Here is a 25,680-nt window from a genome sequence, read left to right as displayed (position 1 = left end):
GAGCCTCTCCTCAACTCTAATTTGAATACCTTGTCCATTTGATCACATGAAATTGCATCCCATAAAACCTAAATCCATTAAACGGCAATTAACGAACATAGCATGAAAATTATCCAGCTTTTTTTGATTTTTTCAGATTGCCTCCCATCTTCTCATAATGGTATAGGATCTCGTTAAAATCCCCACCATAAAGCCAGGGGAGATTCGAATCAAAATGGAGCTTATCCAAGAGAGCCCATGACAAATGTTTTTCCTGGTCCTCTAGCCACCCATAGAATCTGTGAACCACCAGTGATCATCTATAATAACACCATATGATGTAAGGATGAGGAGAGTAAACTAACAGAAATTCAATTAGACCAAAAAATAGCTTCCTCCCCTTTTCTTCCAACCTCCGTATCATATGACACAAACAAAAAATTATTATAGTCACATTTTTTTGCATAAATCCTCAATTTCATTGCCACTAGTTTCATCTCCATAAGGAGCACCAACTCGAGATCTTGCCGCTTTAGAAGCTTTTTCAAATTCTAAATTGTATCCTAGTTCCCGAGCCCTCTGTAGTTCTAGGATAGGGGACTCATTACAATCGGCGGGACTGCTCCGCAGTAACCGCCATTAAATCATAAAATTCACCTACACCATTATCTGCATATTGCTTTTTACTATCCGAATCAATATCCATATCAGCACCACCACCATTATCCTCCACATTTTCCTCTCTCTTACCTCCCAATCGGACTGCAAGACCATGCAAAGGGGACATATCATTTTCAGAGTGGGAACATTTCCAGGAGCTCCTAGTTTTGGGGGAAGGTGGGGTTAGGGGAAGAACAATAGAGGGAGACTTTAAGTTGGTACTAGGTCTAGAAGGATGTAGGTTAATTTTGTGGGCAGGTCTCAAAGCAAGACAAGGCGGGGAAGAGACACTGGAGCTAACCATACTATTCTTGGGTTTTCAGGAAAAAGGTTTTGTGTTATGGCTAGTAACTGAACAAATAAATGAAAGAGTGTCTGGGAGAGGCAGGTTTGGAGATGGGCTCGTAGCAGCCAGAGGGAGAGCTGATGATGGACTAGAGCTCGCAGGTGTGTTAGTAAGGATAGGGGGATGGGTGGAAGCACTTAACAGGTCAAGCAACGGGTTATAGACTGGCAAAGGGGTAATATTTTATAATAAAGGATTGTTTGGACATTCTGGATAAGGTAGGGGTTAAGGAAATGACAGATATTTCATCATAAATAGGGAGTGAAATTGGTGTACCTGGATGGGATGAGTAAAAGCCCCTGGATCCCTTCATTAATTGTTGAAACAAAGCCTCTTCTACCTCATTAAATTTTTCATCTTGTTGAACCTGCACTGTAAGTTGCTATAAGAGCCTAAGAATCCCTTCTGTTTGAGAACCCCCATTACCATTGGTCTATTATGTTGGTTCCAAGCAAGGCCTAAGTTTACTTATAAGGAAGGTGATCCTGAGCAATACCACCAACAAGCGAAGGACTTCTTATAACATCAGCAGAATCAACCTAATTAATAGGGTGCACCTTCACAACTTTAGCTTGGGCTTTAGGAAAAAGTTGACGTCGAGCCGACCCATCAGCTATACCTCCACTAGGATTATGAAAAGGTGAGGCATGAAGACTATCATCAAGAGTCATAAAGATGGTCTTCATAAGAGCCCTCCTCATACGCAGTCTCCTCACACTGCTTGAAAGAGTGTCCACAGCACCCACATAAGTAGCAAAAATTAGGCAGGCCCTCGTATTTTAAAAGGATTATCAAACCACGATTCTTAAAACTAATGGGCAAAGATCTCATCAACGGATAGCGTAAATCCACTAGAACCTGAAACTGGATAAACTTTCCCCCATCCTTGGGACTTCTCATCAGACTATGCTATAAAGCTTTCCAATTTATTTCCTATGAGTTCAATTATGGATCTTTTCATAGAACGAAGCAGAAGGTCAAAAACCCTAACCCACAAATTAGTAGTGTGCATCACAAGGGATGAAGGTTGTTCAGTGCCAATTACTTCTTTAAGGACAAGCAAACTCTTTTCAAAATGCAAGGGGGTTGTCAATAACAAACAGTCTATCTTGCCAATGATTAAATTGAAATAGAATATCTCCTTATTCCATTCACGAGCCTCTATTCCATGCTTCGGTTTCCAAACTCTAGTCATCATGTCCATGAGAGCATACTTATTATAGGGTCGGTATGCCTAGAGTTTAACTACCAAATAAAGCTGTATTAGGTCCCCACCATCATCCATCGTCTTAGATGGTATCTGTAAAACCTCCTCTTGAAGCAGTAATCCATGGCCAATATTTTCGGAACTCATAATCAAACCCACCTGCTTCACAATTTGGATGTAGACGTAGTGCACTAATGATAGAACTCTGAAACAAAGACAGCCAAAAATACACCGTTAGCAAAGTGAGAAAAGTGAGAGAAAATAAAGATTAACTAGACTAGAGGAGTGAAAGGAAAACAATACTATGGAAACAAAAGAGATAAACGACGTAAGTTAAAAGAGATAAGAGAAAACGTAGGAAAAGAATAGAGTAGAAGGAGGTTACACAGTAACAAATGGGAAAAACAGGTAGAAACGAGTGACCAGAAACCAAGCAAAAGGAAAAGATGACAGAAGTCTCGTGACGAGAGAGCCAAGATCGCGGTCAGCAGGAACCCTAATTCTTAAAGAGAGAGAACCCTAATTCCTACAAGGGGAGAACACACGTAAACTTTCATATCGAACCTGCCTATAGATATCTTTAATGGCCTTGAATAATCAATAAACATTGTTTTATGTTTATTACGGGCATCGATGGCCTTAGATCTACCCAGACCCTAGTACCAGTCCAACTTAAGAAATTGCATTATAACATATGACTCATATTATCTAATGGTTATTCTCAAAAAAAAAAAAAAAAAAAAAAAAAATCTAATGGTTGAACACATGATTGCACCCTTGAGCTTTGTTGCTTTAATTTTGTGGTACTATCGACTTCTATTTTGACATATCAAAATACTTCAACTCATAAAATTACACTTATTAAACACTTAAATTTGCAAAATCGTTTTATTGAACACTTTAACTTGTAAAATTAAACAAATTAAATACTTATAGATGGTTAAAGAGTGTAAAAATTATTATTGCAAAAGTTATATTAACCACATATCAAATCAAGATTATTTTACATATAAAAGTTAAAAACTCTAAAAAATTGTTATTGTTAACGTGAAAATTTATGCAATATTATTGAAATCCATAATTTTAGGGACACAGTAAGTTTATCTCAAAAGTTACGTATTGGGCCATTCGTAATTTATGAATTTAATAATGTAGTACTAGCCATTGCTGATGCATAAGAGGTGCATAATTTATGAATTTATGTACTAATAATGTGTAGATTTGTGGAGAAAAATTTTTAATTGCACCAAGCTTAGCTTGAATAATTATATAATTTATCTAATTAATAAGAAATGATGGTTCAATTATTATCCAATATAAACTAATCTTATAATTTAGTGTCCAATATAAATTTAAAACTAGATTTTAGATTGATTGTAGCAGTTTATGCAGTTTGATGAATGCCCCCAGCTAGACATAGCTGGTTCATTGAACCGCCGGTTCAAAAATTTTAAAATATTTAACCTGAACCGGCTCTTGAACCGCCGATTTTGTTCTGATTAACCGACGATTCCGATCACGGTTTCTAGCGATATATGTTTTTTTTTTTAAAAAATCGATTTTAATGTTACATCCTTCTTTCGATGACATTAATATGTGCTTAAAAAGTATTGGTAAATGTTATTTTAAATAAATTTTAGAATGCTCATACTCATATAAGAATAAAATTAATTAATTTTGCAAAATAATCAAATAAATTATCACTTTATTTTATTTAAATGTTATTAATTAATAAGAAAATTTTGAAAAATGCTTCAAAAGAATGTAATTTTAAACTTAGTAAACAATTTAGAAGGGAAAAAAAAAGTTAAAAACAATATAAGTTTAGACTAAATATTTTTCTCTTTTTTTACCATTTTACTTTTTAGATTTTTAACTTTTAAACTAAAGTGTATTTTTTAAAAAGAAAATCTTAAGTAAAGTATATCATATAATAAAATATTATTGAGACTTTTAGAGATGTATAAAATATGTTAAGTGATTATCATTTTAAAAATAAAATAGAAAATTTTCGGTTCGAACCGGATCAGAACCGCCAGTTAACTGCCGGTTGAAGACTGGTTTAGATTCAAATTTTAGCATTTACATGAACCTTAACTCACCTTTAAATCGTGAATTTCGTTTCAAAATTTTGAACTGATGATTCTAATTTAATTTAAATTCATTTACAATACAGTTCGAATCCAATGGCATTCTGATTCAAAATGAACCGGTGCCTATGTCTATCCCCAGTCCACCGCTTCAGTTAGCTTCCTTGACACTTTTTATTAACAAAATTTCAGTCTTCCAGTTTTTTAAATAATGAGGCGGGTGGACTAGCGAGAAACTCAGAACGGTACTTCTCTCCCTCTTTATCTGTCTCTCTCTGTCTCGAGTGAATAACTTAGTTTCTCTCCCTCTTCACTCTCGATAATGGAGTTGGACCCTGACGACATCTTCAAAGACGAGGAAGACGACTCCGATTCTGAGTTTTATCAGGTATTTTTTCACTTCTTTTGTAAATTAGAAGATGCCGTTAATTAATTTGCTATCTTAACTTTGCAGCAAAGGGAAACCTCCAAAGAGTTTGTGGTCTACCTCGTCGATGCTTCTCCCAAAATGTTTAGCACGACTTGCCCTGGCGTCAGTTTCCCTCTCTTTGTCTTCCTTCCTAGTATAGTTTATTTTATTCTCTTTTAAAACTGTTGTTGTAGTAATTAATTCAATTGAATTGTTTAATTTACTAAAACGTTGATGAAAGACTCAATTGCCGTTGCCAGTTGATGGCTAATCAACTAAAGTTGTTCATTAGAATGCTTATTCGTTATTCCTTGACTTGAAGCTGTGGTGCATTGCTTTGAGGCTTTTTTTTTTTTTTTTTTTTCAATGTAACTCAGGCTTTCTTTTTTATGATGTAATGGAAAGTAAAAATTCAATTGATTACATTATTTTGAATTCCATTATAACCTATAAACATATTCTTCCTGGTGATGGAATAATTATAGCCATCTTGCTGGTTATAGGATTCACTATAATATCATCTCTAGCTTATGAAATGGTACCATATTGAATAGAAATGAGAGTAACGCTTGAGCTTTTTAGCTGCCTATATGATGCTTTACTAAGTAAATTGATGTTTTTTCTCCTCTCTGATACCCAGTTTTGATTATTTGGATTGCTGTGAAAGAAAGGATAAAACTATTAGATCGGCACCTTCTATTGGTGCTATGTATGATTGGTTACTTTTCATATGCTGTACATTGCTATTATTTGCTTTTAGGATGGGTGAATTTGACATTTCTTGCTTTTTTCTAATGTTGGCAGGAAGACCAAAAGGAAGAAACTCATTTCCACATTGCTGTGAGTTGTATTTCACAGTCTTTGAAGACTCAAATCATTAACAGATCATATGATGAAGTTGCAATCGTCTTTTTCAACACTGTAAGCTGTTTATCTTTTTTCTTTTTTTTCTATCTTTTATTTATTTATTTATTTTGAGATAGACTGTAAGTTGTTTATCCGATGGCTGGAATTTCATGTTTCTTTGGATACTTCCATGCTTGCAAATTATTGTAGATTGATTTATTTTATGAGTGTTGTCTTTAGAGCCTTTACATTCTTTCTCAAATATTATTCTTGGGATGTTTCTGTTCATAGTCTTTTCTTTTTTAATGTCCAGATTTGGCTTGTTGAGCATTAACCCAGTATTCTAAGCTGTGGCATTAAGTTGCTCTATGATTTAGTTCATCATTATTTTATGAATTATTGCAGAGGCAAAAGAGGAATTTGCAGGATCTAAGTGGTGTCTTTGTATTTAATGTTGCTGAAAGAGAGTATCTGGACAGACCAACTGCTAGGCTTATAAAAGATTTTGACTGCATAGAGGGTAGGGGTTTCTTTCTCTCTCTCTTATTCTCATTTGCTAAAACTGTGATAGAGGGATTATAATCTGTATTTCTTTACTGAGGGATATGGTTTTCTTATTTTAAATTTAGTTATGGTTAATACTTCCAATGTTCGTGAACTTCGTCTTTTGGCTTTATTTTTATCAAATTCATATGGATGCTATAATCAATAATCAGTTTCAATTGTATGTAAGGGAAAAACTCTTGCCAAGATTTATGTGTTTATATTGAGCTAGTTCTGGAATTGGCATAATAAAATGGCAGTGAGAGAAGAGCAGCATTGCTATTGATTAGATAAACTTGGAATTCTTTATATGCATACCCAATTGTAAAGTGTGGTATATAATTCCTATTCCTAATGAAGAGAATGAAATGTCTATTTCTATATATGACTGCAACCAGTTATAACATTTGGGAGAAATTTGATAACATCCAAAAAATTAGATAAACTTGACATTCACTGAAAGTTGAGTTTTTATCAATCATTATCCATTTGATCTTTAGTTTAATTGTTTTCTTCTCTGCTTGTCATGCAAGCCATGTCCATTAATTGACATTGATGGTACCAATTACTCGAAGTTGTTGTAGTGTAAATTGTTTCTGTATCTCCAGAAGCCTTGTTCCTTGTTAGGTCTCACAATAAGAGGAGTTTTAGGTTTGTTCTACTTACTTTTCGATGAATGTATATTTTATTTACAAGTCCTCACTTATTCTCCACTAGTTTTCTGCAGAATCATTTTTGAAAGAAATTGGCAGTCAGTATGGCATTGTGTCTGGGTCTCGGGAGAATTCCCTTTACAATGCCCTTTGGGTAGCACAAGCAATTTTGCGTAAAGGGTAAACCTTAATTTCACCATTTCATTCTTTTTTTTGTGCTTAACTATAGTGAAGTTTTCTTTTTGTTCTTCTAGATTTCCGTATATGCTGTGTTTGCTTATGTTAAGTGAAAAAACTATCTCAGATCTGCAAAAACTGCTGATAAGCGGATACTCTTGTTTACAAATGAAGATGATCCTTTTGGGAGTATGAAGGGTGCAGCAAAAACAGATATGACAAGAACCACATTGCAGCGAGCTAAGGCATGTTATTTTGTATAAATTTTTGACTGGAATTACTTTTATTTCATTGGTCTTCGTAAGAACACATTTTCCTGAAAAATTCCATAATTGGATATTCTTGGGGGGGAGGGGGGATTTTCAGGATGCACAAGACCTTGGCATTTCAATCGAACTTCTCCCCTTAAGCCGGCCTGATGAGGAGTTCAATGTTTCACTCTTCTATGCTGTATGTCCATACCTGCTCCAGTTGACCACTTGATTGATCTCTATATGTACATTTGGTTTCTTAACAGACTTATGGTCATTAAATTGGGATAATTTGATACAAAATCTTATATGTTTCAGGAATTGATTGGATTGGGAGGTGATGATGTTGATCAATTTATGCCCTTGGCAGGACAAAAGTATGCAATTCTTTTTTTCTTTTTAGTGTTATTTTCAATTGCCAAGATTATCACAATATATTATCTAATTCCTAGTTTTCACGATGTTTTCACTTTTGAGATTTAAAATTGTTTATTCAGTGAAATTGAAAGGGACATTATAGGAATTTACTGACTATAAAGCTATGAAGAGATAGGATGCATTTAGCAGAAAATTGGATGGTCTGGGAAATAAACCCATTCATAAAGTAGTATAACTACTTTACAATAAAGTTTGTAATAAAATGAGAAAATTCAAACGTGCAACAGAGATTTAGGTCAATATACAATTGTTCATTTGTTAAAATTTGTAAAACAATGTTGAAAGTTCTGCTGTTCTAAAGTATAATAGGCATTGTCATTGTCGACAATGTAGGAGACACACTGCTATATCTTGTAATAGCTGGTGATTACTTTTTCAGCCATTATGTAAATTTCTAATTGCGGTTGTTGTCTATACCTGGAGTGCAAAATTGGACTCAAAACATGGTTGTTGGCTAAGGAAAATTTAAATCATAGCTGCTGTCTAAACATGGAATCCAGACTCTATAATTGTATATATCGAGGTTTTGTTATAGAAAACTGAAAGGCTCTTGTTTGTGTTTGCATTTTGAGATGCAACACGGTGATAGGAATAAATCAAAAGGAATGGATTATCTGTTCGCGTGGCATTTGCACTAATTTTGTACCCTGAAGGTCTCATTGTACATGAAGGGACATATCTTGCAGAATCTGACTTCGGCATTTGTTGAGAACATTCGTGTGATAAACACATTAAAGAACCTTGTCATGAAGCAAATACTTTAATTCTACAAATCCTTAAGGGTCATCATTTTATTCCATCTCATGCTTCATGGTATATCCATCCAATGATTAAGAGCTGAAGGCCATCTTGATCTGTACCTCGAGTCTTTGATAGGATTTATCAAAATTTCAAATGAACTGTTTGTTTTTCAGGTTTCTTGGAATTAGATAATTTCATCTTATCCTCTAGTGAAGGATATGATATAGAACTTGATATTGACACCAATAAATGATGCTGGAAATCTTAATGTTTTAATTTTGCATGCTCTTTATATTTTCCTTTTTATGTCAATAATTATATTCATTCAGATTGGAAGATATGAAAGATCAGCTGAGAAAACGAATGTTTACAAAGCGCATAGTAAGAAAAATTACCTTGTTAATTGCAAATGGGTTGTCAATTAACCTGAGTACATATGCTTTGATACGTCCAACTACACAGGGTACTCTTGCTTGCTTTTTTTCTTACTATCATGAGCATGTCACCTTGTAATGCTTGATAAGTGTGTTTGTGTTTGAAACTTTGTTTCTCAGGGCCAATTACATGGCTTGATTCTGTAACCAATCGTCCTTTAAAGGTATGTCACGTTTCAGGTGTATTCATGTTTATATACATAAAAGAAAATAGAAGTCATTTAGTGACTTTTAACAAGGCACTGTATGATATGTTTTTTAAAGGTAGTATGAGATATAAGGCAATCTAAAAGTATATTGATGGCATTCTATTTTTCAGTTAAAAAATTCATTAATAGATGGAGTCATCATATATATATATATATATATATATATATATATAGATTTTTTTTCAAAAAAATGTAGCAATGCTGTAATTGGAGGTGGAGGATGCTAAATGAGGAAGAGGTAGAGCTAGAACTATATTGAGGGAAGTTATCTTAAAAAATCTACTACTTGAGATTAATGTGGACTTGGGTTATGAACAGAGAAGAACGGAAACAAATGATCATATAGCCAACCCAACTAGTTTGGGATTAAGGCATAGTTGTTGTTCTACTTATTTATTTATATGACATAGAAATGTGCTTTTATGAGATGGGTGCTTTATCTTTTATTTTATAGTTTGCTCAGGAGCCCTCTACTACTCTATTTTAGCCAACTATCCAATTATGATCTTCTTTGATTTTGTTCAGTTTAATAACTAAACTTTTTATGTTTGGACCAAATAAACCTGATATGTTGACTAAATATATTTTAATTCACATAATGTTGATATGTCTCAAAATAATATTATTTTATATTTTTTGATTGTTTCGACATTTTAGCTTAACTTTCTAAAGTTTTATTTTCCTCCAGCAAGCACTAAGCAGATATTAGATATTATATATATATATTTTTTTGGCATCCTGTTGGTCTGAATTTACAACTATTTCCACCATAATTGTTAGCTTTAACCACTTCCACCGCCATCACCCTTGCACACATGGCCCTTTTTTTTTTCCCAACAATGTCGGAGTGCCACCAAATCTCATATTTTCACCCATTTCATCTCATGAAAAAGCTACATCTAACTTGACGTTGTTACCAATAATAGTGGATCAATAAATAATACAAACGAACAATAGCCTTGCCAAGATACTCATATGTTTCTTCAACACTTATTTTATGGTGCACTTACTAGAGCTCATGGCTAATGATCGGATATCCCACTCAAGCTCAGCTGATCCCTTTTCATCCAGCTTTAACATGTTTTTACTTTTGGCATTTCCACCACAAATCTTGCAAAGGCATCAATAATAGATCATTACATGGTTTCTTCTTTCTTTTACTAAACAATCCTATTTTCTTTATGTTATGAGCTTTACAATTGTGGTTTTATGTCATACAAAGTCAATTATGTTTTCATCTATGATTCAAATGACAAAAATCGATGAAAGCAAGAGAATGGGATTTAAAGTAAGAGTATGCAAGAGTTGCATTAGCTCCTTTTTTTTTTCTTTTCTCTAGTTTCTTTTTTGTTATATTCAACCTTAAGTTTCCTTCTTTTTTGGCTTTTTATACACTTCCTATTTTTTGGCTTAAGGTTGTCGTTGATTTTTCAATTAATGCTCTATGGACCTATATACACTAACTATTAATTTTTTGGGAGAAAAAATTCTATTTTTTTTTAAACTTATTGCCATTTCTAGCATCGCTTTTAACTCCACATAACAAAATATGGCAGTTAATTAGACAAAAGACAAGATTAGAAATTTATTTTATTCACGTCACTTTTAAATGTGTTAGCAATTTGCAGACGGAAAGATCTTTCATATGTGCGGATACGGGTGCATTGATGCATAAACCTGCAAAGCTCACTCAGTGTTACAAAAAGTAAGCTTGTCTGTATTCTATTGATTATGTCATTTGTGACTCTCTTTCTCTCTCTATACACACACACACACACACACACACACACACACACATAAAGAAAGCAACTTCTAAATTTGGAGTAAAAATTTTGCCAAAAAAAAAGGGAAAAAAAGAACACTTTTTGCCCTAAGATTGGTTGATTAGTCATCCTAACTGAAGCATGCTTAAAATATTAATCTTATTGAGTTTCCCGTATCATTTATATGTATTACCATAATTCTAACAAGCTATTAAGCAAAAATGAATGGATGGTTAGGAGCACCGAGATATTGGAAGGATGAGTAACAAATATTATTAAAATTATTTAAAGGGATAATTCGACCTAATATATAATAGAAAAGTATTTTAATTGGGGCTTTAAGTTTGTAGAAATGATCAGGTAGTACTTCCTATGGTTTCGATCTAGAGTAAGCTCCTACCCACCGATTAAAGAAATAGCTATTAAGAATGGAGTAATCCTTTTATTTTTTCATATCCCCCTCCTCCCCTTCCCCCCGGCCCCTTCTCTCTTTCCTTTGTTTTTTTTTTTTGTTTAACAAAGAAGAATACGAATGAAAAAAAAAGAAATCATTTTCTTATTATTTTCTCTAAGAAATTTTCTTTGTTTGTGGATCACTCGGATAAATGCAGTAATTTGCGAGAATAAGGTATCGTATATCTATATTATACTAATAAACAATCTATACAAGAGACAGTTGCTTCTTAATCTTAAAATAAGCTGTAAAAATAAAGAGATTAGAAGGAATACATGATGTTTTACATGTTTAATAAGCCTTCTTATGTACTTCAACCATATTATATTATATGAACTTGATTAAAAAAAAATAGAAATCCATAAAAAGTTTAAGTGCTAAAAAGATCAACTTTATATTGTTTCTTCGTGTCATCAAAAGATTAAATCCCAAATCCATTTATTTTTGCCGGTAGAATAGGTAATAATATAATAATAATAGTGGAAATGGAATCACTTCCTTTTCTTTTTTCTTTTCCTTTTGCTATTATGTACAAAATTTAGAGGGTGGGTGGTTGTGGTGTAATGGTAAAGTTATTCTACTTATGACCTCGAGGTCATGGGAAACCGCCTCTTTGCAAAAGCAAGGGAACCCTCCCCGGAGCCTATCAATGTGGGATGTTTTGTACACTGAGTTACCATTTTATTCTATCCAAAATTTCATAAATCTAAGTTCAGTGGAATTCCTCAATTCCTTGCCTCCACACACACACCCACGTATATAAAATTTATGTGTAGCATATATATTGAATGATATATAAAATAAACTTCTACATAAACTATAGGAGTATGCATTAAATATTTAAAATTGACGTAATATAATATTCTTAAAAATACTCACATATATTTGGTTCTTCAGTTCAATATAATTTAGTACAGTTTGGTTCAGTTTTTGGTGCAATCATTCCTAAATATCTAAAAATGTACTATAATAGTAAATTATAGTATGTATTAATTTATTTTTGGTTCTAGTGCTTTTTGGATCAGTTTTTCAATTCAATTTGGGAGTACCAAGAGCCGAGCACAGCCCCCATTCAAGTTGAGTGATGCTTATGGGATCTTGGGGGTGGTGCCAAAGAATGTTTAGATGTGAAGCCTAAGCCTAAGCACTTATCCTTCCCCATATTACTTCACAGCCTTTTAATGCTTCCAAAAACAGCTCCTTAACCCTCCTTTTTGTATTGTCTTTTTTCTTTACCCCATTCCCATAAAAACCCTAATTGTTACCCATACATATTTGCCCACTACAGCTTTTAATAAACCCCAAAATTAACCAAGATAACCTGTTCTAACCACCCCCCCAACCTGTGCTATATTATTGTCTCTCTCCTCTCTGTTTTTGTGCATATGCATTAAAAGGACCTGTTGCCTTATCTTTTTCTTTGCTTTTTCTTTTTTTATTTCTATATTTTTTTCAGTGCATTGAGATTGAATTCTTTCCATCTTTTTAATACTCTCAATTCAACTCTTTTGTACTGATGATCACTTGCTTCTCTTTCTTCTTGTATTTTTAGAGTAAGCTGAGTAAAATCAGAGTTCTCATCTTGTATTATTGTGAAAGTGTGTTCTGCATTGGTACTTGCAACCTAACTATTATATTTACTCTTTAGTGAGAATATCAAGTCATCTGTCGAGCTATCAGAGATAAAAAGAGTTTCAACTAGACATTTTCATCTTCTTGGATTCAATCTATTAAGCAGCTTGAAAGATTGAATTTTTTACAGTCTTTTGGTTACTCAGTTCAACTTTTTTGTATTGATGATCACTTGGTTCCCTTTCTTCATTTATCTCTAGAGTGGCGAGTAAAATCAGAATTAGAGTTCCCATCTAGTATTTTTGTGACAATGTGTTTTGCGACCTAACTACTGAATTTATTCTTTAGTGAGAATATCAAGTTCTCTGTGGAGGAGCTGTCACAGATAAAAAGAGTTTCAACCGGACATCTTCATCTTCTTGGATTCAAGCCATTAAGCTACTTAAAAGATTATCACAACCTGAGGCCTTCGACATTTGTATTTCCTAGTGACAAGGTATTTCTTGGTTCTTATTTTTGTACTGTGCTGCATCCATATATCAATTCACTTAGGTTTTATCTTTGCTTTGACAGATAATTATTATTTTTTATTGTTTGTTGTGATTCTGAATTGTTGTGAATGGTTATGTTGTGCCTGTTGCTTTACTATTTCATCCCTCATGATAACATTTAAAGAAATACAATTTGATATTCTCTACTTATACCACTGTCTCCCTTCTTCTAACCTAAATAACCAATTTGGAAATTCTGTTTTTTGGTTATCAATCTAATTATTATTATATTCAAATCGACTTGCTTTATAGTGTCGATTTATTCTATGATAGCATCCTATTAAGAAACCAATTAAAGAACTTTGATGGAGGGCAATCGACCCATGAAATCCAAAATTCAATTACTTGCATCAATTTTAGCTACACCTCTCAATTTTGTTAATTTAGCTTGAATGGTAGTGGTAATAATGTCAATTTTAACCATTCTTTGAATAATAAATCTAGCCTGATTATGTTTTTTTGTGCTGCTATTTTCTCTTTGCTACTGTTGTTTTTATCTGAAGATGATACAATTCACACTATGACCTAAGGTTATGAATTTATTTGACAATTGAAAGGTGGGGCTAGAATTAACACTAGTACTAAAGTTGTAAAGTTTTGGCTCCTTTTATTTCTTTTGTCAATAAAGTGCAAATAAGTTTCCTTCATATTATAATGGCGTTAAAGGGTTTCAGGTGGAGAAAAACTAAATTATGACTGGGACTTGTCTTTATCACATTACTCTTTTTTGTTTCCAATAACAGTAGTTTAGGATCTAACCTCCTGTTCTAAATGCTGCTGCTTTTATTGGTTTCATATCCAATGACAGAAATTGCATGGATAGATCTTTTATGAGAAAGAAAATGGATCACAGAAATTGCATGGATAGATCTTTTATGAGAAAGGAAATGAATGATCTATGATGCTATTCCATTAGAACCAAACATATCTTATGTGGATGATCTGAAAGTTTTTGTAATTTTGTTGAGTATAATACTGTAGAGAATATCCTAGGCATTCATTAGAAGCCGATGTAAATTTAGCTTAATTGTTTGTCTTAGGAATGGTGATTATGATATTGATTGTGCTCATTGACTAATCTGAATAATATTATCAATTTATGGAGTATTACTGCAAATTTCTGTTTGCTACTAATATGCTCATGACATATAGGAATTACTAAATTTTGGCTTCACAGATTTTCTAATAATCCTGAGTTGTGTGTTTAGTCTGGAAACATATTTTGGCTGATTCTTTTGATTATTGTCTATTGCAGGAAGTTATTGGTAGCACTCGCATTTTCATTGCTTTGCATAGATCCATGTTGCGGCTTAAACGGTTGGTGGCTATTATGCACTTGAATGGAGCATTATTCCTTGAACTTCATATGCATTTAATATGATCATGTGAACTATGTCCATATGCTTTTGATATTATCATGTGTATATGGAATTTATTTTATCTTTCATATGGTTTAATCAGGATTTTTTCCCTAAGCATGATAGAAATTAGTGACTGTTCATTCCTTCCTTCATTTTCTTCGATGTGTGTGGATGCCTAGATGGAATGTGTACTTGTACCTGGAGCAATTCCAGTTTATGCACTAAAGGATGGGGTTGTAGAATTTATATTCACTGCAGGCAGAGCAAGCTTTTATCACAAAAATAGTAATTCTGAATCACAGATTAATTACCTTGAATGGGTTGGATTACTAACAAAAAGTCTGCTTAATACATCTTTTACAACTGAGCGAAATTAAGTTTACTTTTCCTCAAAGGTAAAATTAAATTCAAGTTTCACTTGTCACGTGAACCTACTTCCTATGGGTACCTTACTCCTTTTGTGTTGAGAATTTCACAATTCTTATAAGATACCATGTCATAAATGATTGCTACTGTATCAACAAAGAAAAGTGAATCAATTATTATTATTATTATTATTATTATTATTATTATTATTATTTTCGGTTTTCTGTTGGTTGTGGGGTGGGATCAGGTGGAGGGGGAGGGAGGTAGGTGGGCCATTCTCAATGAATTGTACTAGCTATTTAATTTTTTTTTGTTAGTAGTTGTATTCACTGTAGTTATCTACATTTTTCTGTAAAGTTTAATACATATTCTTTATGTCAAATTTCTGGAATAATTTAGTTGCTTTGACTGTAAGGTGAATTTGTTTCCATGTTTATCACAAAAAACAGAAGGAGAATTTGTATCCTAATAGTTAACTAATGGTCAAGATGATGGATTGTAGCAATGAGCTTGGAAGGAGCCAAAAATTTGAGCAGCCTAATGATTATTTTAATAACTGGAAATTTAATCAAATTGGACTTGAAGTTAGATTTCTAGCAATTCGAGATTCAAAGTATAATTAGACTGTAATACGTTCAGTTGTATTTTGGGTAGCTTTTTCTGTCTTTAAATTGTCATGCTGACTCGGAGTATTAATATGCTTGTGGTCATTCATATTGTTTTGATTGAAATCTAAGGACATTTGAAGGTGGAATTTTACAATATTCTACACATAGTATACAATTGCTGAAGGTTTAATTTATTCATTTAACATATTGCAGGTTTGCTGTTGCATTTTATGGCAGTTCATCCCATCCCCGATTGGTTGCCCTTGTTGCACAAGTAAGATTTCCCATGCGTGTTTGAATAAGCTTGTATTTTGTTGCATTGCATGTGTGACTTGATAGATTGGTGAAAGAGTCTGACCTGTTGCCTGCAACCGCCAATAATCCCCCTGTTTTTTGCATGGACTGCTACTAAATCTTACATCTTTTCAGCATTTCTCTTTTCTTTGTCTTCCCTGTCATTTGAAAAGCAACATCAATCAATTTATACTTGTTAAGAAAATATACACTGAAGGAAGTTGGACTCTTTATCCATATTTTGGTCTTTGATCTATAATTAGTACAATCTATGGCTGCACCGATGTAGAAGAGTGATGGTGTCAAGTGTAGCAGTAAAGAATAGAAGAGTTAGACAAACATAGTGTGAGTTACAATGGTCTTACACAGAGATCATTGATCTAAAATTCGGCTCTGAACATAATTAAGTGGAGAAAAGTAAACGTTTATCTGATGCCACTACTCTGGAACTGAGGCTGAGGTGGGTTTTCCTCGCCCTTCATTTTGAGCAGCACTTTATAGCATCTATAAAAATTTTCACTAATACTAAGCCTTCCATATTTGATGGTGCTTTTAAATAAAGACATCACAAACTGAATGTAAAGCACTGGGCAGGAATCAATAATAGTCATTAGATGACTGAGACCTTGTAAATAGAAAGGGAATGTACAAAAAATTACATTGAGGCCACATGTTTTTTTAATTCAAGTTTGCGAAATTTTTTTGACAGAAAAAGGTCTATGCTTCATTCTATTAACAATTAGAGGTTTGACACCTTAACACTGTTAGTCCATGGTAATGTGCCATTAGACTAATACTGCAATGTGGCAATTAAAGATTTGACATGTCACCATGTTAGCATGACTTAATGGTTGGAATTAATCACAAACCCTCTTTTGTTAAAAAAATTTCAGACCTTAAGAGAAAAAACATTGGAAACTCACATTGTACCTTTTTTGTTCTTTTCCCTCCATAAAATCTGTTAAATTGTTGAGACTGGACATGTTACTGCCACCTTCGCATGAATTAACGGTTGGAATTAATCGCAAATCCTCTTTTGTTAAAAAAAATTTCAGACCAAGTGAAAAAAAAAAATGAAAATTTGTTGTTATTTTCCCTCAATAAAATATGTTCAATTTAAAGTGTCAATGAAGCTGGACGCTAACTCAAAGTTCAAGTACAGCATGGAAGACAACGCAACATTATGGAAGTGGCAAAAAAACATTGGGGAGAAAGGTTGGATATACTTGTTTGTAGTTTCCATAAATATTGCACTTACAATGGGTGTGTCCTGTCATTTTTTCAAGGTTGAGTTATCTATGGAAGGAAACATGTGCTCACTATGTCCTTTTCAAATGAGCATTCAAGGTCTTAAGCAACATTTTCATAGAGTGCACAATGTTTTGAACCGGAATGTCCTGTGGACTTCAGTTGTTATTTTATGTTCTGGGTTCCGTAGAATCTTATAAAGCATCTTATTTCTTTGAATCTTTGCAGGATGAGATTCTTAATGCTGGTGGTCAGGTTGAGCCACCAGGAATGCATATGATATTTCTTCCATATTCTGATGATGTTAGAGACATTGAAGAGGTAAGACCAATTATAAAATTTATTTCAAATGTATTATGTAAACTATTTACTATTATTACCAATGACATGGGTGACCCATTCCAGTTTCATTCAGAGTCTAGTGAGGTACCTCGTGCAACTGATGAGCAAATTAAGAAGGCTGCTGCTTTAATTAAACGAATTGACTTGAGAGATTTTTCAGTATGCCAATTTGCTAACCCCGGTGAGTTGCCATAATTTACAGTTGACTCCATGGTTGCTTCTGAATGTCAAAGTTTGTATGTGAGCTTTTCTTTGGATGAATGATATTATCAAAGCACTCATGCCAGTTAATCCACTTGCTAGTATGTCTCCAGTTAGGTAAAAGACAAACAGAAAAATTGCTAAATAATGAGTGGTATTTCCTCAACTGTGGCCCTAACATGGACTGTACCATTCTTACAACTTGAGACTCTCTGCGTGTGCATGGTAGCCAGGCATTTATGCCATCTCACTGGAAAATAGCACTTAAAATGGTGCCGCAGAGAAAGCAATTTTATACATATCCTTATCTATATAGAGGAATATGTTACCATAATGTTAAATTGCTGCAATGACTTTGTTCAAAATCTTATATATAACAGCTATGAATCATATATAAAATGATGCTGACACGAAGTGTATGTATATTTTGATGGCTACATATTTTTGAGGGTTTTATTTCAATTCCGTTACCACTTGTTCCTTAGCATGCCTTTATTCTCAGGATTGCACAGGACTCTTACTGTGCAAGTTGCCTTTGTTTCACTGTATTTAACAAAATAATTTCTTACAGCATTGCAGAGACACTATGCAATGTTGCAAGCACTTGCTCTAGGAGAAGATGAGATGCCAGAAAGCAAAGATGAAACACTTCCTGATGAGGAAGGAATGACAAGGTAATTACAATAGAGGTTTTGCTAACCATTCTTGGTTAAATCAACCATTGTTGTATCATATGTCTGTTTATGCTGATTATCTCAATTTTGTTAATGTATTGGTTTGTCAACTTTTACATGTATGGCCAGACCAGGAGTTGTTAAGGCAATAGAAGAATTCAAACTTTCTGTTTATGGTGATAACTATGATGAGGAATGCAACTTTGCTGGCAATGGCAAAGGAAATGAGGCCTCTAGAAAAAGGAAAGCAGCAGCTGAAAATGCTGGGAATGAGTATGCAAAGTATGACTGGGCTGAACTTGCTGACAATGGAAAGGTATGCTTTGTTGTTTCACTATTACTAATTTTTATTTTTTCAAAGTTGTCTAAAGTTATAGTTCCTTTTGTTTCCGAGTTAACTTAAAAAAAAATAAAAATTAAGAATTTAACATTGAATAATTTAGAAGCTTAGATTTTGAACCTTACAGAATTTTTTTTTTCCCTGATATTCACAGTAATTTCTTTGGAAAATATTGTAATAAGGTTTTTAAGAAAAAGCTATCATGATTAGAAGTCCATATGTTCAATTTCTTCAGAAAATAAATACTGATATATGAATTGAAGTTAGAACAATTCGATCTTAAGCTTAAAATTTATCTTGAAGTTTGTTACATGCTACTATTTGAATTGAAGCCCTTCTTAATTTAAAGTTATTATACAAGTAATTTGCCTAAAGTCAATTTAACAAAAAACAACAAGAAACAATTGAGAGAAATCATAAAATGGAAACTTTTGCTAAAGTTCCAGTTAAAGTGTTCCAGGTTTGAGTTGTGATGTTTTAAACAAAGGGATTAAGTTTAAATTTATCCTGTAAAGGGGGGAGAATGGATAGGGGTGCTGAAGGGCATTTTGAAATTTTCCTTATACCCATTATTAGTTTTGCACAGATGAATTAGGTTGTGCAATTTTCTATTCTAGCTGTTCTTTGAAAGGAATGAAATTTTTGTAGGCCAATTATTGGTAATTCTGTATTTCCTCATTTAAAATTTCTGATTGCTTGTGTTTGAGTAAAAATTTTCAATGAGGATTTGTGCATGACACTAAATTGACAAGTGCTATTGAGAATGATTATTGATGTCACCTTATTTGAGGAAGATTTGAAATTACATGTTTATTTGTGGTCAAGTGCTTGCCTTGTAGTGTAGGAGATGAAGAGTTTAAACCTATATGGTTCCCCTTCAAAAGTTATTTTGCATGCACCAAAAAGAATCATACTCTATTTGTCTTCATAAGTCTAAGATTCATGAATGCAATAGATGGAGTAAATCTATATATTACGAAATTCAAATGTCTAAATTCAGGTCCCTCTATCCATCCAATTGGATGAAGTTGGAAGCTTTTGATATATTGCATGGAAGTAATGGATACTAAGCAACAGTTCATACCTAGGGCCTAACGGCTTTTTAAGATATTGTTTGGTTTCAGGTTATTGAATTTGTAGCATTAATGAGAATTGCTCCCTCGTGTGGATTTATATGTTTTGCAGTTGAAAGACTTGACAGTAGCGGATTTGAAGATTTACTTGACAGCGAACAGCCTTCCGGTTGCTGGTAAGAAGGAAGCCTTGATCAGTAGAATACTAACTCACATGGGGAAATGAGTGAGATGAGACTAACAGTGAAACACCTTCATTTCTTCCCGAACCAATGGGATTTGCTTGTCTGCAAAACGATATTATGTGGTAAGTGCTTACAAAACTTTATTTTGTGTAGAAATAGCTGGTTTAATGTATAGAATTACAAAAGTAAAATTTTGCTTCAGCCTTTCTTTCTTTTCTTTTTAACTTTTTTGAGAAAGAGAATAAGAGTTGTTCGAGGAAAGAGAGATTACATCTTGTTGCATTAGGTTCTTCGACTACGGAGACAATGCTAGTATTTGCCTATCCGTATGCCCCAATTTGCTGTACCTCTAACTTGAGAGAACAAGAGTGGCGAGAGAACAAGAGTGGCGACCCCAGCGAGGAAAACTATTCATAATATTTAGTTGTGTTGGACGACAGTTTTTTAATTAATTTTTAGTGTTTTGACTAGTTAAAATATTAAACATTATTTATGTTTTATAGTGTTTGGTAATATAAAATTCGAATTAGCCTTTAGAAATTAAGTTAGCATTCTATAAAAAGTTAATTCTGTAATGTTTAGCTTTTAAAGTTTTACGAAAAATTATTAAAACAGTTAAATGTATTAAAATAGCTAATGCTATTAAAACATCTAACAATTACCAAAATAGTTAATTTTGCCGAACATACTCTTGGAGGACTAAACCTGTGACAACCACCCCTCTATAGGTGAGCATCCACCTCGGTTAAAATTGAATTGATTTAGTTTAGCTTTTTAATTCAGTTATTTGGTTTGATAGGTTTGGTTTGGTTTTACAATTTTAGGCAATTTTGGTTTTTGATTTTTGGTTAAGTTATAAAACATAAGCTGAATTTGTAATAAAAAAAAAATCACTGAATCAATTGAACTAACAAAATCATATCAATTCGATTTGGTTCAATTTTATACAGTTTGATTTTAGTTTGAGATAGAAAAGTGTAGTTTGGTTTTTGATTTGTTTGGTTCAGTTAGGTTCATCTAAGAATAACATCTTGGATAATACTTTGCCCCTTAGATGATACAGCAGATGATAATATTTGGATAGGTTCATCTAAGAACCAAGCCAAACTGATTCTTATAAGAACGAACTTATTAAATAATTAAACAATCGTATGATCAGGATTTCAAACATGAAAGCTTGAGGGAGCACCAATATTTGAAGGGCTACAGAACATTAAATACGACATTTACACACTTGAAAGTTTGATGATGTTCGTAGCCAATTCTGAGTGACGTATAATGTATATGTGGAGCCTAGTAATTGGAGAAAGGTGTTATATTATGCTGAGAAATTTAAAATATTAGCTTTTGTTTCCAAGAAATATATATATATATATATATATATATTATTTATTTATTATTTTGTAATGGATGATAAATGAAAATATATTATTTTTTGGAAGGTAAAAATTAAAGAAAAAATTTCTATATTATTATCGTTGCAAAGGCATGAAAGCATTTTCTGCAAATTGAGTGTGCCACGTATGCTCCATGTGTACATTGCCACGCTCCAAAACTAAGTTGGCCATCAATATTTAAGTTCATGGTCAAGTCGATAAAATTAAAAGGTAGAATTCTAGTAATCTTATTCTTATTGTTTTTTCCTTAAAAATTCGTTTTTACTTAATTAATTATAATTTGCACGTATCAAAGCATAGTCTAGTGGTGAGTGCATATATAAGCGGACAATTGTTCAGGTTTAGATCCCGTTTTTCCAAATAATCAAAAAAAGAAAATTTTGATAATTTAAATAGTAGTTCATAGTTAACATAATTTTAGTGCTCCGTATGCAATTCTTATATGAACAATTGGCATTTAGAGATTAATCATTTTTTAGCTCGATGTTAAAGCTCTTTTCAAGACGCAGACTTGATCATGTGATGGATAAGAGATTAATCATTTTTTAGCTCGGGAGCGATGATTAAAGCCCTTTTCAAGACACCGACTTGATCATGTGATCATTAGAGTAGAGTTTAGTTAGCTTTAAATACTAGACCAATGTATCTCAGAGTCAATTATCACTTTATTAATTATATTCAATTTCATGTACCTGTGGATTTCATGCATCAAAAATTATATATAGCTTTATACTCTCATCTTTTATAAATTATTAGTCTTTTTATAACGCGTGTTGCATGTTAACAATACTCATTATTCATATTTGTTCAATTTTTTATGTCATTTTTTACTTATTGTTTATACTCATTTTTATTTTTTAATATTAAATATTGATTATAATTTTTATCTTATATTATTTAGATTTTTATAATGTTAAAATAAACATTCATATAAAATTAATGTGAATATAACGATTAATTAATAAAACAACACTGTGCATATACATACATATTTCAATTTAATTTATAAATCATCATTTATTTAAAATTCATTATAACTACAATGTCACCTATTAAATATATTTCAATATATATAGATACATAGATATAACAATAAAATATTACATATATTATTAAAATTAAAAATTTTAACTGTTTGTCATCATATACATACATATGTTCATTTTATTTAAAAATAAAATTTTAAAGTAAAAATTTAAAAATTTTGAAAATCTTAATTATGTATGTTCTATTTGAAAATTTGTTATAAAAAATCTAATTTTCTTTCTTTATCTCTCCCCTAAATAAGATATTTTAAATTATAATAAAAATAGAATCAAATATTTAAAAAATAAATTTATAAAATAAAATATAAAAACTTTCAAATGTTTCATTATCATATATATTTATTAAAAAATAATATGTTCATACTGCTTTTTTTTTAAAAGAAAATATCATGGTTATCTTAAATATCCAATCATATTACATTTTTGAGAAAATAAATTTATTTTGTTATTAAAAATTCTTAAATTATTTCTCCACGGTTTTTCCTATATATTTGAAATATTTACATTGTTTTATATAATAATAATTTAGTTTACACAAATGTTAAAAGAAAAAGTTAGGGTAGAAATTAAAGTTTAAACAAGTACTATGACTAAAGATAAATATAATTATTGATTGATTTAGTAATTAATTCATTGTGAAATTGAGAAATAATTGAATGTAACAGAGATTTAATTGAATGTAAGCCTTTTAAATCAGTTAATAACAAATTATTAAAAAATTCAATTGATTAATAATTTAATATCATAATTTATCAATTATTAAAAATTCAAACTATTTAATTTTAACTCAAATTATTATCAATTATCTAAAAGGATATTTTAGGATTTCTACAATTTCACTAAGGTTATTATAGATAATCCTATTATTCCTTTTCATTCCCACTTTTGTATATAGTATAGAAATGGATACTCTACAGTCGCTGAGAGATAGAAATCATGAGTATTGTACTAATAAGATCTTTAGAACTGTGAGTAGTATTAGATAATTAATACAAATTATCTGTCAAGCATAAAACATTTATGCATACATGTGCATAATTGTCTTTGCATGCCTATATTGATATTATGTGCAACATTTACAGGATAAGTATGTAAATTCACTTTTGAACTTTGTTACTTTAACTTTATGGCACTCTCAATTTTTACTTTGACACGTTAAACACTTCAATTTATAAAATTTACCTATTGAATACTTAAACTTGTAGAATTATTTTATTGAGCATTTTAACTTGCAAAATTAGATCAATTAAATATTTATTACATAGTTGAAAAATGTGAAAATTATTGTTCCAAAAGTTATATTAACTACACATCAAATCAATATTTTGCAATATAAAAGTCAAAAATTCTCAAAACTATTACTATTAGTATGGAAAGGTGTCTATTGTTATCAAAATTTGTAAGTTTAAGTGCACGATAGGTAGAGGATAGTAATAAGGACTAGGGATGGCAATGGGTTGGGTATTCACATAAAATGCACTACTCAAATTGGAACCCGATTATAAATTAAATACCCGAACCCATTTAGAATTTTATCTTTAATACCCAAATCCGTTTGAAACTCGATTATAATTACCTGCTTAAATATCTGAACCCATGTAAAATATCGCATTAAAAATATTTTTTATTTTCATTTTTCAAAAATAATAGTAAGTAAAAATTATAAATTTATTTTTTGACTTAATAAAAAATTATATATGATAGTCGTTGAAGCCACAAAAAATAATTCCAACTCTTCCTACTCTAAATTATTTATAGATAGGGTAAGAAGGGTCGAACCCTAAAGACTAGTTTTGATTAATTCCTTCAATAACCAAAAAATTTTAAAAACTAAAAACAAAAAAAGGGGGGGGGGGTTTGTAATAGAGAGTAAATTAAACAAAATCAATAGGTGAAGAATGAAATAAAAGAAATATGTTTAAAATAATAGGAGATGAATTCATTCAAAAGCAATTCTAAAAATAGTAAATGGGTGTATTGAATCAAATATAATTCAAATGCGATTATATACCGTTAAAAGGTGCAGTTGGTTGCAAAAGGATATACTCAAGTTGAAGGATTAGATTACACGGAGACTCTCGCTCCCATAGCCAAGCTCATTACAAGTAGCAGTCTTTTAGCCATTACTGCTATTAAAAATTGGTCTCTTCACCAATTAGAAGTCCAAAATGCATTCATCCATGGTGATTTATATGAGGAGGTATATATGCAACCTCCTCTAGGATACTTGGCTGTTGGTGATACTTGAATACGTCGTCTTCGTCAATCCTTTTATGGTTTAAAGCAAGCATCACGATAGTGGTTTGCAAAATTCTCTATTGCCATAATTCATTTTGGTTTTCACTAGTCTAATGTTATACTTCTCTTTTTGTTTATCAAATTGATCATTCTTTTGTAGCAATTCTAGTATACGTCGATGAGATTATTGTTGCCATGAATGATGATAACCCATTGGTGACATTAAAAACTTACTTGGCAGCTTGGTTTCCCATTAAAGATCTTGGAGTGTTCAAGTATTTTCTTGGTATAGAAGTGGCTCATAATCAGGATGGTATAGTCTTGTCTCAAAGGAAATATGCTATTAACATTTTATAAGAAGCTGGCTTGCTCGGTTCTAAACCTGTTCGTTTTCCTATGGAGCAACATCACAAATTAAGCTTGTATGGTATCTCCATGCTCAATGATCCTAGTCCCTATCATTGGTTAGTTGGTCATTTAATTTACCTTACTATTACACGACCTGATATCTGTTATTCTGTTCAAGTTTTATCACAATTCATGCATCAGCCATGAGAAAATCATTGGACAATAGCACTTCGCATATTGCGTTATTTAAAACTTACTCCTGCACAAGCGATATTTCTTTCGGCTATAAGTTCCCTCTCTCTTAATGCATAATGTGATTTAGATTGGGCTACTTGTCTTGTTACTCGCCAATCTCTTAGTGGCTACTTTATCTTTCTTGGAAACTCTCCTATTTCATGGAGAAGCAAGAAACAAGTTAATGTTTCTCTCTCTTCGGCAGCAACGGAATATCGGACAATCGCTATTGCTTTTACAGAGTTGGTATGGTTATGTCAATTGCTTTTCGACTTGACAATTAATCACTCTCAAACTATTACTCTTTATTGTGATAATCAGGCAGCCAGACATGTAGCCAATTATTCGATTTATCATGAGCATACTAAACACATTGAGGTAGATTGTCATTTTGTACATCAT

General features: G+C 32.1%; 1 protein-coding gene across 7 annotated transcripts; it reads left to right on the top strand.

The window, feature by feature from the left end:
• The first annotated feature begins 4,461 nt into the window (after positions 1–4,461).
• Positions 4,462–25,317, top strand: KU70 (ATP-dependent DNA helicase 2 subunit Ku70-like protein). Of its 7 annotated transcripts, none has more exons than XR_016321754.1 (20): positions 4,462–4,670; positions 4,737–4,814; positions 5,496–5,612; positions 5,943–6,057; positions 6,808–6,913; positions 7,038–7,155; positions 7,277–7,360; positions 7,480–7,538; positions 8,670–8,803; positions 8,895–8,938; positions 10,612–10,688; positions 13,121–13,268; positions 14,579–14,640; positions 15,872–15,932; positions 17,429–17,521; positions 17,606–17,723; positions 18,315–18,417; positions 18,547–18,733; positions 19,943–20,137; positions 24,938–25,317. XR_016321754.1 is itself a non-coding variant. In XM_012219205.4 (19 exons), the coding sequence occupies exons 1-19, from the start codon at positions 4,605–4,607 to the stop codon at positions 20,054–20,056; spliced, it is 1,884 nt and encodes a 627-aa protein (XP_012074595.1). In that variant the 5' UTR covers positions 4,462–4,604; the 3' UTR covers positions 20,057–20,499. The 7 variants fall into 7 exon arrangements, 1 of the variants encoding a protein (XP_012074595.1); XR_016321756.1 differs by lacking the exon at positions 24,938–25,317 and adding an exon at positions 21,905–22,179; XR_016321757.1 differs by lacking the exon at positions 24,938–25,317 and adding an exon at positions 21,892–22,179.
• Positions 25,318–25,680: the final 363 nt, after the last annotated feature.

Source organism: Jatropha curcas, chromosome 7 (genome assembly GCF_041381405.1).
Source record: "Jatropha curcas cultivar XTBG-Jc1 chromosome 7, XTBG_Jcur_1.0, whole genome shotgun sequence".
Taxonomy (NCBI): Eukaryota; Viridiplantae; Streptophyta; class Magnoliopsida; order Malpighiales; family Euphorbiaceae; genus Jatropha; species Jatropha curcas.
This window is presented reverse-complemented; position numbering and strand designations above follow the sequence as displayed.

Excerpts from the sequence above, each read along its gene's own strand:
- KU70 (XM_012219205.4), top strand. The coding sequence starts at position 4,605 with ATGGAGTTGGACCCTGACGACATCTTCAAAGACGAGGAAGACGACTCC. Across the intron at positions 13,269-14,578 it reads TTGTATTTCCTAGTGACAAG|GAAGTTATTGGTAGCACTCG; the intron begins GTATTTCTTGGT and ends TGTCTATTGCAG. Across the intron at positions 14,641-15,871 it reads TCCATGTTGCGGCTTAAACG|GTTTGCTGTTGCATTTTATG; the intron begins GTTGGTGGCTAT and ends AACATATTGCAG.